Source organism: Ananas comosus, linkage group 16 (assembly GCF_001540865.1).
Source record: "Ananas comosus cultivar F153 linkage group 16, ASM154086v1, whole genome shotgun sequence".
Classification (NCBI taxonomy): Eukaryota; Viridiplantae; Streptophyta; class Magnoliopsida; order Poales; family Bromeliaceae; genus Ananas; species Ananas comosus.
This window is the reverse complement of record NC_033636.1, coordinates 9345925-9361313: the sequence shown is the minus strand read 5'-3', so window position 1 is coordinate 9361313 and position 15389 is coordinate 9345925. Positions and strand designations below refer to the sequence as shown.

General features: G+C 35.3%; 2 protein-coding genes across 2 annotated transcripts; both read left to right on the top strand.

Moving 5' to 3' along the window:
• LOC109722507 (probable WRKY transcription factor 27) lies at window positions 4212-5800 on the top strand. The gene is made up of 3 exons (XM_020250599.1): window positions 4212-4700; window positions 4846-4962; window positions 5043-5800. Exons 1-3 carry the CDS (start codon window positions 4336-4338, stop codon window positions 5512-5514), a joined length of 954 nt encoding a protein of 317 aa, XP_020106188.1. The 5' UTR covers window positions 4212-4335; the 3' UTR covers window positions 5515-5800.
• On the top strand, window positions 8687-15193 carry LOC109722496 (protein SGT1 homolog). Its single transcript, XM_020250578.1, has 10 exons — window positions 8687-9026; window positions 9930-9999; window positions 11205-11329; window positions 12216-12366; window positions 12912-13008; window positions 13110-13175; window positions 13942-14080; window positions 14353-14435; window positions 14565-14669; window positions 14832-15193. Exons 1-10 carry the CDS (start codon window positions 8867-8869, stop codon window positions 14937-14939), a joined length of 1104 nt encoding a protein of 367 aa, XP_020106167.1. The 5' UTR covers window positions 8687-8866; the 3' UTR covers window positions 14940-15193.

The window sequence follows — 15389 nt, the reverse complement described above, 5'->3', positions numbered from 1 at the left end:
AGTGTACTCAATTTAGGAGTTTTAATAACATGAAATAGCCACTTTTTTTTTTAGGAATAAGTAGCACACTACCTACTTCATTCATTGAAAGAATAAACTAAGTTACAGAGGTGAGGCAACACAGGCCTCCAAGGGGTTAAAAATAAAAATAAAAAATCGATTACAGTGGTACAAATTTAATGACAGATAATACTTCCATTGGTTCGTCAATAATTTAATCTTTTGTATTCCATGCAATGGGTCAGACTTGACCGATCTAAAGATCGCATCGTTCCTGGCTTTCTAGATGATCCACTAACAAGCTATTAAACCGAAAATGAGGATGGCAAGTCCCGTCTACTTATCCATCTATCCCAAACAATAGTCATATCTTCATCCAAGTCTCTTGTCTGTACATTCTCCAAGTCCATCACCATAAGAAATCTAGAAAACACGCACCGAGTGAATAATGGTTCACTGTTTTCTCTTCCATTTTCTCTTCCATCCCACACAACGCACAGGACGTGTGTGGACTTGAGATTTTATAAGCCTCTCTCACATTTGGACTTGAGATTTTATAATAGGACCAAGACGGAACCGGCTTTAATTAAATAAAACTAGAGCCTTATAACGACATTCGAATTCGAAACCTCTTAATCTGGTACAATATAAAATGATGTAAAAGAGCCATTTGCCAAAAATGTGGAAGCCTCGAAACATCGAGTGATCTGAAGAACACTCATCCTTGTTGTGGAACTCGCACTTTTCGATCCACTGAAGGCACTGGTCGTGGGTGGTGCACTTTTGGTGGAAGAACAGATCGGATAGAGATATGTTTCGGCCAAATCCGCATCGCATTGCGAAGGAGAAATCAAACTCAAGGTAAAATATAGAGATCATTATCTCTTTTTTTTTCTCTTCTTTTTTTTTTTTCCTTCAAATCTGTAATACGTACGTCTATATATATTCATGTTTAACAAGTGATTCAAGCGAGTATTCAACGTTTCCAATAAAAAGCAAATATATCAACTGATCTAGCAGCAACGAGATTACTAGCTAGCTAGATAAAAACGCGCAAGAGCCATGTGTTGAATATAAATATTAAAATTATTGTTAACTGACACAATTTAATATAGGATTAAAAAAAAGTTCTAAATTCGAAATTCATCAGTCTCCTAACATTATTAATTTTCTCCAATTTAACAACATATACATGGTGCTATGATTACGGCATGTGAAGTTCTGGGAAATCGCTGGTACGTAGTGGGGTTTCATTCCATTCGGAGTAAGTGGATAAGACCTAATGAAGTAAATAGCTATCAAGTGCATATACGTATGCAACCACTAATATTGGAGATGCCACGAAAGCCGCCTAAAAACCAAGTACACAATGAGGTTATTTTCAGTCGTAAATAAAGTATTTATAATTTTTGTGTTATTTTAATAGGTAGTCGCATTTTTTATTTTACAAAATGTGTACGTACGTACAGCTTAAAAAAGAGAAGATAAGGCAACGTTTTGCATATGGATCTTTGTCAAAAACATGACACAAATGGATAGAAAAGCAAGTTTCTAATTATAAATAACAAGATTATTGTGTTGATGTAGATTTTGGGGGGTACACATCACTACTTTTAGAATCTTTAGATCACAATCTTAGCTTGGAGACCGATATTTCAATGGAAGGGGTGGTGGTCCGGTGGACCAGGCCATGTGGGCATGCATTAGCTAGGAGAGGCCTGAAAAAAGTCTTCCCCATCCCCGTTCCCGTCCCCATCCCCGTCCCCGACCCGACGACCATTGCGATGCATGCACCGCCGACATGCGCACGCCATGGTTCTGCGCAGGTCGCAGATCGTGCATGTCCCTCTTATCGCCCGTGCCGTGCACATATCTTGAACTAATTCCTCTCCGTTCTTCCGAGTCCTGCAGAGATATTTGAGTTAGGAGTGGTTTTGCAATGTTGTTTTTGGCTAAATTACAGAAAATTTTTTTGTACGTATCTACTTGTTTACTTTTTCTTTCTTTTTGTTTGAAAAGAGACTCTTTTATTTGTTTTTTACTTTCAAAAATCTATATTTTGTCCTTTAAAATTATTTTTTTATAATTAAAAAATTAATATATTGTTGTTATTTTGAAGGACAATTTTGATATAAATATAGAATAGTAATGGAACCCTGATTGAGAGGGGTTAAATGCAACAACTTGAAATGTTGAGAGTATAAAATATATTTTTTTAAAAGTTAGAAAGAAAAAGGTGAAAAAAAGGAGTATTTATAAGATGATTTTTTTATAATTTAGCGATTGTTTTTTTTTTTCAGCACACACCTGCATAATTGGAAAAAAATTGATGCAATAAGTACAAGTTCCAGCATATAAGCTTTTGCAAACAAAACTTTTTAATGTTGATAGATCATCACCGAGATAGTACATATGTAGCAAAGTATTTGAAATGCAAAAATTTTCCATAAAAGCTACGGCTAAACATGATTATTAATAGGTTGATAGGACAAAAATTCAACAGCAAAAAATGATAATTTAATAGGTTGATAAGATGATTATCACCATCCTATACAGTAATTAATTAGCAACCGTATTTTATGATTACAGTAAAAAATCTACAGTTCAATAAAAAAAAATATTAGAAAAAATATAAACAAAATACAGCAAAAATAATTCTAAATTTTAGCGAAATATATAATTAATTTAGCTTTTTTTTTTTTAAACTATGGGAGCAAATTGTCTATATCCACGAAAAGATACGTGCCAATTTGCACAGTACGATCTTATCAAATCACCAAGTTTGGATTTTTATGGACCACGACCCGTTGTAGCTCCCTACGCGGTTACGTCGACCTTGCCCTGTGTTGCCTGCAACGGGTGTACAAGTACACTATGAACCATACTTATATATAATTTTGAAGTATGTGATCTAAATTACCAAACATCTTATGATTTTTAGTATGTAGGTTTTTCAAATATCATTGGATATTAAATTTTGGATTTTAAAACATCTAAACTTTTTTTTTTTTTGATTAAACAGGGATATACCCTAAACATCTAAACTTTTTCTAATGGACTTATACATTCGGTGCAGAAAATGATTTTTCTAAGCCTAGCTATCACCATTGTTAAAAGTGCTCTTGCTTTTCATTTTCTGTGTCAACCGACCCACTCAATCACCCACAACTACTTCCCACACCAAAGTCACCAACTAATTAAGGGCGTGTTTATTTTTGTATATTTCAGATATTAAATTTGTAACTTTAAAAAGATTGTAAGCATCGGTATTTATTTGTGCGTTGAACTGACGAGATAAACTCCCACTCATGATCTTAATGAGACCAGCCTTTCAATTTTGGTAGGATGTGGGGACAAAATCAAATTAGCGAAATTTACAGATTCTTCGCTCTCCGACTTTTCTTATCCAAATAGCCACTACCTACTTGCATCTCGCACGTCCAAAAATTAGGTTTCCATTTATCACGATCCATCAAATAAATTATGTAGATGCATAAATTGCAAACACTTTTACTTCACAAGTATTTCGACCTGTAGTTAATGGATTTGTGTTAAAAGAATGAAAATAATAACATAATCTCGAAATCTAAATAATTTATGCATAAAATTATAATGTTTAAATTTCATACTATATATATTACTGTTTGTGCTCTAAATAATAATAAAAATTGCATTGAGGCTTTTATTTTTCTTTATAAGAGAAAACGTCCACAAAAGTCAAAAAATAATAATTTTTATGATATGAATATTTTGATCAGTATATATTGTAAATCACATCCAGTCATGTCAGGAACAGTTAGGTTTGAGTTCTTAAAAAAATGCAGATTTATACATTATTGCGAGTAGTTAGCACTTAATTTCTCTACAATCAATGATTAATTCTAGTGCATGTATGGATTTACAATCATTTCCCCAACCAAAAAGAGAGAGAGAGAGAGAGAGAGAGAGAGATTGAGCTAAATCAGGTCTATAGACCAGGGTCCACGAATTTTCGTCAAAGTGGCACAGGTGGGGTCCACTCTGGCGAGGCTTTTATTTTTTCTTCCCTCAAGTTGACGTGTGGGACAAGGACGTACGTACGTGGCCAAAAGGATTTTTCACACGACTTTGACATTTTCACAAGTCAACGCATCCTAACAGTGGAAGAACCTTATATATATATATATTGCTACTGCTAAATTTGAAAATGGAGTATCGCAGCAAATCCAATCACACTCAAAAACCCAAATCAAGAAAAAAAAAAGTCAGCGCCTATGGTTCTATTAAAAGCGCGTTGATGATATATAGATAATATATTAGTTGTACGTGTACTCGAAAAATCAATACAGTTTGTTCATGGAGGTGAACAACAACTGGGACTGGGATCTCAATGCAGTGGTGAGAAGCTGCTGCTTCTCTACACCACCCGCGGTGACGACGTTCGATCCGTTTCCCTTGCTCCCTACGCCGGTTAGTGAAGAAGAGTTCGCGAACGAAGAGAAAGGAGAGCTTTTGCTTTTGTCTGAGATCATGAGAGGAGATCAAGTTTCTTTGGTCGAGCATGATGAGCTTTGTGAGTCATTTTTATTTGATATTGATCACGAGAAACTGTTTCAGAAGCCGCAACCAGTGGTCTCATTTTCCACCACCACGACTTTAAAAGAACAGTCGCAGCGGAGTACTCATCAGCCTCTCGCTCGTAGTCCCCGTCCCAAAAGAAGGTACATAACTAGAGTTTGGCTAGTCGCGAAGTATGGTTCTAAATTGATGCGACGATTTCATTTGAGGAATCGAGTTTTTGAAACCTAATTTACATTTGCACCTCACTACGCTTGTCTTGAATCAAACAATCCAATTAAATTGCAGTCAAAAGAAGCAGCACAAAAGAGTCGTGTGCCACGTCCCCGATGACGGCCTCTCTCCCGACCTATGGTCATGGCGAAAATACGGCCAAAAACCCATCAAGGGTTCTCCCTATCCCCGGTAATTTTACCAAGTACTCAATTGCTTCTCTTATTCACAAATCGAAAGCGAATTCTCATGTTCTTTGGTTTTGAGACCAGGGGATACTACAGGTGTAGTAGCTCGAAAGGGTGCGTGGCGCGAAAGCAGGTCGAACGGAGCCCGACGGACCCAACGGTGCTCGTTGTTACGTACACGGCGGAGCACAACCACCCTATGCCGACCCACCGCAACTCCCTCGCGGGAACCACACGCCAAAAGTTTCCTCCACCTTCTCCTCCTCCTCCTCCTCCGCCCGTCTCCTCCTCCGTCTCTAACTGTAACATGCCGTATTGGAGCCCGAACTCGTTATCGGCGGAAGAAGTAGTGTTCTCGCCGATTGCAACTTCTACAGCTAGCGGACGGAAAGACTTAGGCGAGGAGATGGATGTTGATGATATGTTGTTTATGGGAGCGGATGGGATGAGCGACGCGGCGAGCATGGAGCCCTTCTTGATGGAAAAAGTAGGATTTGGATCGCCATTTTTGTGCTCGCGCGACATGGTTGGACATCGCCAGAGCTGCAGCAACTGAAGGGAGCTAATTCTTTACGATGCTCTTATTTTATTGTTGACAGATCCGTATAGTTTATATTTTACTTTTGGGTCTTAAATATAGAAAAAATACTAGTCATAGGACTGGGTCCTTTCACTTACTTGATTGTGCGCAATAAGAGTGAGAAAGAGTAATTTTTGATTTTTGATTTTTTTTTTTTTTGGCGCTAGATCAGTGAACATGGAGTGAACGAAGATACGCTAATCTAGTCAAATTAGGTGATCAGTTTATGTATCAGATAGATTGTGTACTTTTTACTTCAAGTTTTGATAATCTAGATGCAATTATGATAAGTGATGTGACATTGTTCAATTGGGCCTATTATATACTATACATAGCGTAACAAAAAATTATGGGCTTGTAAGTGGAGTTTGACTTTAAATTGTACAATTTGAGGTTTGACCTGTCGACCAATGACCCAATCGGGCCTTTTCCAGGCCCAAAACATTTTAAGGGCAAGAATTATTATGCCCCATGAGAACCTGATCATATCAGTTCCAATATTAAATAATTTGATGAGACGTCTCATTCATCTAATGTTCTAATATTAAATATTTGTTCCATTCTATAAGTTTCTCTGTTCCAATCATTTAATACTAACAAGTTGAGAGCATGATCATATCAGTTCTTTTTTTTCTAAAAATGCGAGTACTAATCATGCTTTGTTTATTTCATTTAAATTTAACCGAAAATGTGAATCTATTATGATTCGAATTTAAAACCTCGGATATCAACCACCAAGTCTTTTACCACTTGTGCTAGGGACAGTCCATTATGGTTACTATTTAAACTTGTGATACACTAAGCTTAAATATATATATATCAAAGTAACTTAAACATGCCTCATCTTGCAATAGCAGTGGCACTAATTCTATTTATCACATATTCACATGGTATAAGTAAATTGTTTTATTAATTTATTTCTTTTCCTTTTTTTTTTTTGTAAGCATAAGCGTATCAGTAGGAATTATGCCAAGTTGGTATGGTTTAATGCATTTTACTCTTTCCTTCCAAATTCCAATAATAATAATAATAATAATAAACAGATTACTCAAAGTTGATGTAGTTGAGACTAGTCGGGTTAGACAAGAGAGCGTTTATTGTAATCCTTATTAGATTGGGAATTATAAAATAGAACAAAAATATAATAATACTTTTTTCTAGCACATTATTTTAAGTTTATAACATGAAGTTACCGAATTTTTAGTTTTGATTACATTTGGAATTAGTTTGGATGCATTTGGAATTCGAACCCGCGCAATTGGCTCTGATACCACTCGTAAATTGTAGGCGCTAATGAGCTATTTCAAAAGTACGTGTTGATCGGAATGGCGCACCCATCGCACTTAAAGACTCAATCACAATGCTCACGAGCTTCAATCTAAGTCAACTCATTTTGGCGGTAGGTTTATTATTAGACCTTTTGCCATTAGGCCTCTTGTAAAATGCAGTCCCACTCAACTTATTAGGCTCAGCAAATTCAACTTATTAATTTTCTGCACCTATTGTTACAAAACAGAAAGTTGAACTTATTTTTAGCCCAATAATAAATAGCCAACAATAATAACTGTTACGGAGAATTTTTTTCATCCAAGGTTCACATACTTAAAAATAAAATAATCAGAATGATTTAAATTGATTTATTAGGCAATTTTTCATGCAAGTATTTTACTCATCTACTATCAACTATATTTATACTTATAACTAGGCGTGCATGAGAAACATCCTTTTATGTACTATAGGGTAAGGAATAAGAATTTGAGAAACATCCGTTTGAGTTTGATGGATTAGGAGGCGTTTGATTTTTGGAAAAACATTCGAGAAAATTAATTTTAGCTGACTAAATATTTTTCACTCATCTAGTTCTCGAAAAAATCAAATTTTCTGTATAAGTTTTTTTAGATTTTATAAAAAACTCACTTTTTTGCTTTTCAGAATTTTGTATTCAAAATATGAGAACATAACATGATTTTTTTTTTTCCAAAATAATATTCCACCATTGTCTGACAAACCAAACACCATCTCAACATTGCTTTACAATGTAATATTCCTTACTTCCAACTATTAAAAGAAACACTAACTTTAAAAAAGGAAAAAGAGAAAAAATAATGTTCCTTGCTTCCACATCTTAGATTAGTACTAAAGTTATTTAAGTGAATGAGATAAAAAAACTTAAATAGATACACACATGGATATATATATATATATATATATTTTTTTTTTTCGAATATCCTGATAATGTTGGTAGGGTAGGAGTGTTACAATATATTTTTATAAACGAGGCTAACTTTTTTAAAAAAATTTCTCTACACTTTAGCTATTATCTAAAATAATCCATGTTGGTAAAAAACTATGTTAGTGTTTATCTTTTTAACAATTGCGTTGAATAGATCAGAACATTAAAATAATTACTGAAATTAGATAAGAAATCTTAATCTAAATCACAAGTTAATTAATTCTTAAATTCTTAAATATATAGTTAATAAAAAATATTATAAAAGTCATTACTTTACTTTAAGCATGTAATTGGAATCTATAACAGCCTGGATATTTATTCTCTATGACAGATTTAGCCTGGACCGGGTTCACCATGCCATCCATGGACCGCACTAACTATTGACCGCCCATTCGGGCCTTGTAAAATCTCCATCGCCCATCACATTCCTTTACTTTCAAAAATTACAAATTAATTTCTTTAATATACGGTGAGGATAGCGAGGAGTATAGATGACGTGGTGCAATCGGTCTATGGAACATTCCTCTGCAGTGAGTGAATTTGGTAAACAAGGAATTTCAATGAATCGGTTTTGGGCCGATTTTTGCAAAATTACTGAATTTGAATAAAAGATTTAAAATTGCATCCAAATTTGACTAGATATAAAATTTTAAAATCCAAAACTAAATCCGAATAGAAAACAAAAAAGCCACAGCGTACATAAGCCGAAAATCGAACTTATCTTTTATGTGTTTGGTTTCGAATTACGGATCGAATATAGATAAAAATTATACTCAAATTTAAGTTAATATAATTTTATTTAATTATACTTGTAATCAAATTATGTTAGTTTAGTATTTTGATTAAATTTATTGTTTTTGAATTTGGGTTCGGATAAATATGTTGGATATTCATACCCATTCACGCGCGGAACTCTCTAGAATCTCTCCAATCCAAAGACCTCTTCTACTTCTACTGATTTTCCTCTTCGCGAGCACTCGCACTCGCACTCGCACTTCTCTTTATATATTCCTTTTTGGCTTCTAGAGGCCTCTTCGTCGGTCTCTCTCGCTCTCTCTCTCTCTCTCTCTCTCTCTACAGCTCGAGCTCCCTCCCATGGCGTCGGATCTGGAGAAGAGGGCGAAGGAGGCCTTCGTGGACGACAACTTCGACCTCGCGGTAGATCTCTACACGCAGGCTCTCGACGCCGACCCCCAAAACGCCGATCTCTACGCCGATCGCGCACAGGCCAACATCAAGCTCGGCAACTTCACCGGTAATGCTACCTCGAATCCCTACTCGATCTTTTAGGGTTTCGCTGTTCTCTGTTCTCCGTGTCTTTGTCGTGGCGCGATTGCTTTCCTTGGTTAGTTGACTCTGTGTTGCTTTGTGATTTCCTTTGATTTGTTGTTATTATTAGTTTTTTTTTTTTTAAGATTTTGCTGCAAATAATGGATTTAGCAAAGTGTAATTTCTGGTTGCGGTGGCGAAGATCTTATATAGTAGTTTTACATGTTCGATGATTGCTTGTTAGATCTTTAAAGGAATCTTATCGTCTCTTTGTTGGAGTGATTGAAACGATAATCATCTCGTAATCTCTGATATCTTTTTTTTTTTTTTTTTTTTTTTTTGTTAAAAGGATCTCTAATATGAGTGTAATTTAACATCTTTTGCTTGCTGTGTTGGATGTATAAATGAAAACACTGTTCCGCAGTGGCTTAAGCTTTTAGAGGGTAATTGTTTGTTTTACACGGTAATAGAGTAGGAATTCCTTAGTTTAAACCACACTAGACACATTTGTCTTTTAATTTAGAAAAAAGAAAAAAAATACAGCCGTAAATTCAGTATCCATGTCAAGGGCCTAACTAAAAGTCATGAGCACAAATATGAGGGGAAGTGTTGAGTATGAATATTAAAACATAATTCTGTTTAGAGCATTCCTTGTCCCCGAGGAATTTTTCTGGTGGAAAAATGCACAATTTTTTTAAGAGAGAAGAGAACTGTCAGGAGTGAATAACATATTCAGGGTAGGTAATTAACATGAAAGCGGATATCTGCTCGATATTTTAGAGTGACATTTAAGAGACTTTTTGAGAGCTGCTCTCTAACTTTTGCTTTAGCTTCATATAGGAGCATTAATTGATAGTTTTTTAATTTTTTGTATTAATTTGTTGTGCAGAGGCTGTGGCAGATGCAAATAGAGCCATTGAGCTGGAACCTGCAATGTCCAAGGCTTATTTACGCAAAGGGTCAGTGCATTTTGTCATTGGCGCTATAATCATTTATGGTTTCTTTCCTGTCTATGCTTTCCATCTTTGTAAAAAACATGCACAATGTGGTAGTGGGGAAAGAATTTTGTCCAGCAGATACCTCCATTTTTTTGGCTGATATGCTATGTATTACGTACGCTTCTAAAAGCCTCATGTGTCCGACATGGACACACGCATGTCTGTGTCAGACTCGTGTCTAACGTGGACATGCCATGAATGTGGGTTCGACACAGGTCCATGGAGCATCCTGTTTATATATATATATATATATATATATATATATATATATATATATATATATATATATATATATATATATATATATATATATATATATATATTACATTATATTATATTTTTTATGCATATATAATGTAAGGATAAAAATAAATATTTTAGCTTTTTGACGAATGCATATAAATTTTTTTAGACAATATAAATAAATTATGTATGGCAGAGAATTTCTTTCCTTAAAATATATGAACTATCAATGAAAAATTTGTTAACTTTCATTCGTATGAAAAATATGATAATACTTTAGCACAATTAACTATTTATATATAATAAGTGTATATTGTTATACTAAGAATATGGTGTTTTATTAGCGGTGTTCATGTTGTGTCTGTGTTCTAAATTTTTGGAAGCTATCGAGTCGCTGTGTTCGAGTCGTGTCGTGTCTCGTGTCTCATGTCAGTGGCCGTGACGCCTAGCTGATATGACAACTCAAAGAAAGAGGATGTTTACTTTTCTCTTTCTTAACCTGCCTTTGCTAGAAATCCCATATAAAATTTCATACAACATTATTTATGGAAGGTTTTAATATTGCTCCATGAAATTTTGGAACAGAATATAACAGTTTTCGAATGAACATGCTTGTTTATTTTTCTATGGTTTTGTCATGGGAGGCTGGTTAATCACACTTTCTTGAGAGGTTCCTCCATGAAATTGAGAAATTAGGTTGTGTTTTAGGTAATACAAGTTCCATGCCTAATTGCTGAAAGTATTGGGCACTATGATGTGTCTGTGCGTCTTTTTCGTATCATGTCAATTCTCTCTTCTTCACATTCTACGGTGGTTCATTCTTGCATTTTTCTCTATGTCAGCTTTCTACCCTGTCTTCATGTATCTATGAAACTTATGTCCTATTATGGTATCTTACTTTCTATACTTATCATCTTCAACAGCACTGCTTGTATCAAACTTGAAGAGTATCAAACTGCTAAGGCTGCCCTTGAAGCAGGCTCCTCTTTGGCCCCTGGTGACACAAGATTCACTCAATTGATGAAGGAATGTGAAAAGCGCATTGCAGGTATTTTGATTACAACTTGTTTTCTCATACCAACTTATGTATTTTGTGAGACCAGAATTTGGGCCATTTAATTTAGTCATAATTCTGTAAATATATTTTGTGGACTCATTTCTTAATGCTTGTAAGTTGATTTTCTGATAGTTAACAAGGTCCATATAGCTTAAGTTAAGCCTAGACCAATTCCTTTGTATTTAGAACCTGCTTTTTCAGACACTTTAACATTATTAACTCATAGAGATGTTCATCTAATATGTGTCTATTAGATGAAGGAAACAGGACAGTCGTGTTTTCCTTCTAAAGATGTATCACCTTATGTTGATCTAGAGCAAGAAAATTTAAGCAGGCTACCGATGCATTTTGGAGGTTACATTGAGTCCTTGTTTTTTTTTTTGGTAGTACGAAGAGCAGAGTAAATGCATAGTGCAACAGTGCATGTATTCACTTGTACTGAGATTTAATTTGTAATTTGTAATTTGTAATAGTAAGAAGTGATTTGGTATGCTTTTATTGTTTCTTGCTGATAGTCTATGCGAATGTTTCTTCATATTGGATCTTAATATCTATGTGCTTATGACTTCCTATTAGAGAGCACAAATCTACTTTTATGGGGGTAGAATATATATCTTGTTATCTCATCTAATTATGTTTTAATTCTTATTGAGCTTATCAATGAACACCTTATAACTGGTTAAATTCACGGAGTTCATGTTATGTGACTTTATGATTGTTTTTCTTTTCAAGGCCAAAACAATAAATAAATAAAAACCTTGTAGTTATTTGGATTCTTTCATGAGGCAGCATATTGTTGTTCGTCTGCCTTCATACGATATATTCTGGTTTTATGATATACTGATGTGCATCTAATGAATTATATGTTTATCTGCAGAGGAGGCTGGTAATGTGCCAGACAAACTAATGGAGGGTCCAAGTGAAACTTCTTCAGTGGTTACTACGACTGATAATGTGAAGGCTTCCGGACCTGCAATTGATTCACAATATCAGCCAATGGTGGAAGCCCCAAGCAAACCAAAATACAGGTACTGTGGATACTCTCAATGACTTTTTAGTTGATCTTTTTGTTTAATTGCCGTGAAGGGTTTCTCCACATTTACTGATACATCTTTGTCAATGAGTTGGTTTAAACTTTACATATCTTGTTTTAGTACCAATGTGAAACATTTCTGCAAATTTGTGGTCAATTTTGTGCCTTCAAGATTTTTCTTTTTTTTTTTCTTTCCTTTTTCTCTTTTGAAACCTTGTATTGTTTGTATTTATTATTTAATATATGTCAGTACATCTATTTGAATGCAGTTGATTCAATTTGCATTACTGTCGTTGTTTCTGGACAATCTTATAATCCTGTCTAATTGCTAGATGGAAACATCATATTGCTGTAGCGTCACTTCCTTTCAAAACCATTTCTCATAGACTGCTCAAAGGGTGAACAAAAATGCCCTCTGGATTGTGTTGCATTGTTGATATGGGTTGCTCTCTAAGAAATTCGCTTTTCCTTTTCTTGCTTTGTTTATATGCCTCAGAGCTGCTCAAAACAGGTCATTGAGAAGTTGGTCTTGTATTGCAGATATGATTACTATAATAGTGCTACTGAGGTTGTTGTGACCATATTTGCGAAGGGCATTCCAGCTGAATACGTGACTGTCGATTTTGGTGAACAAATAGTATGTTTCCCTTAGCCTATTATTTACCGTCTTTCGTTTTATTGTGGTTCTATCCAGTTTGCTTTGATTTTTCCTAATATTGGCAAATTCATTTTCTTCAGCTAAGTGTCTCAATTGATATCCCTGGTGAGGAAGCCTACCATTTTCAACCACGGCTATTTGGAAAGGTATGAAAGTTTCACCTTGTTGAATATTCATAACTATCACTGCAGTTTACATGGGAGATCCTTTCTGAAAGCAATCCGTGGCCTCTTCCTTCTCTGTCCATGTGCTGTTGTAAAATAGCTCCATTTGTTGAAAATCAATGCATTTCTACATAATTTCTTTCTGCTATTATTCTGTAATTTAGGGAAATATATAAACTGGTCACCTCCATGATTGCTGTTGTTTTTGCTTGTAAAATTAAATTCTTCATGTCTTTTTCAATTTGAATTGAGTTTGTTTACATAATTATATATACAGTTGTTTTGCTTTTCCAGAGAATGTACCTTTTGATCAAGCTCAAAAGGGCCGCTGGACATAGTAATATATTAATTTGACTACTCTATGCATGTTGCATGGTAGCATATGCACTTAGTAGTAGATGGCTTCTTAGCTTCCTTTTAAAGTGCCATTGGTTGCTAATCATTTCATTTTTTGAGAATTACCAGTTTCTCTCTCTCTCTCTCTCTCTTGAGAGAGAGATATGAACAAATTAAACACCTCAACCCACATGTAGGCACTGAAGTATTTTCTCTCTCCAAAATTACAAAATGCTGTTACGAAGTATTTTCTTTTTTTTCCCCCAATTTTTTGCTCTGAAGTATCATATAAGATTACCTTAGATATTTAAGCGTCCCAAAATGGTGGTGTTTGACATTTGAATGTTTTTCTGTTAGACATCTTGCTTTTTATTTTTATTTTTAAATTTCTTCCGCTGGCTGCACAAAACAGATTGTACCTGAAAAATGCAAGTATCAAGTCTTGCATACAAAGATAGAGATTCGTCTCTCAAAAGCAGAACCTGTTACATGGACATCCCTGGAATACAGTAAAACGAAGTCTGTCCCACAAAGAATAAATGCATCACCAGGTATTTCCTTTGGTTTTTTACCTATTTCTACCTTACTTGATGGCTATGCTGTTGACTGTCATTTACAAACAGTTTATATATAACGAAAATATCAGTCATCTAAGTCCTGTACTCTTACTCGTGGTATTATACAAGTTCCTTTTTTTGCATGTGCATGTGATGATCACCTTTTGGGCAACTTTGAAGTTGGTTGCATGTACAGTATGATGTTTAAGGCTACTGATCCATTCTGAATTCCTTCAATTCCCTAAGGCCAATTTTCCTGTTTGCAGCCGTAAAATCCCAGAGGCCTGCTTACCCATCTTCAAAAGCAAAAGTTGATTGGGATCGGCTTGAAGCTCAAGTTAAAAAGGAGGTACAGCTTGCACTTAAAACAGAACCGCCGACCTCATTTGTCTTTAACATGCACATACCCTCAGATGCTTTTCATTTATTTAGTATGTCTCTTACAATCTCTCGAATTGCTTGTTTGATCGTATTGCAGGAGAAAGAAGAGAAGCTAGACGGCGATGCAGCATTGAACAAGCTCTTCCGCGACATCTACAGCGATGCTGATGAAGACATGAGACGGGCGATGCAGAAATCTTTTGTAAGATACCTCATACCTCTAATTTTATATATGACAAATAGAAATTTTCTTTTTCACATATGAGGGATTGGCCTTTGCTTGCCCTGATATGTCACCCAAGGCGCTTATTATGCGTTTTTATCATCATATATGTTACATGACGAGGTTGTCTTGTTAATGCAGGTGGAATCAAACGGTACGGTGCTGTCGACAAACTGGAAAGATGTCGGTTCGAAGAAGGTGGAGGGTAGCCCCCCTGATGGTATGGAGATGAAGAAATGGGAGTACTAATGCCTTTGCTTATTGGGCACTTCGACTTGTACATTTTGAGTTATGCATATCAAGAGAACTTTTTAATTTGTAGTCTTGTGGGTTAGCATTCTTGGATTGTTTGCTTCTGATTTTGTGTGTAGTTGAAACAATGGAGATTATAGAGTTTCGTTTGCAGAATTGTAAGGTGTAACGTCGACGAACAACAAAGTGTTTCGTGAACGAACTTCGTTTCTGTATGCTATATGTTTTATAAGTACGCGGGTGTTTTCGCCTTCTCGTGCGTGGCTCAGAGGATGGCCTCCCTGAGAATTTGATCCCTCTAAACTCCCTGGTTTGGACTGTGGGGTCAGGTAAGTATACTATCTCGGTAATTTGCTTTCGTCCGCGTTACAAAAATTGTGCAGGTGTCGATAACATAACTATTCGTACCAACAGAGATTAGAAGATTACAAAACTATATTTTTTATA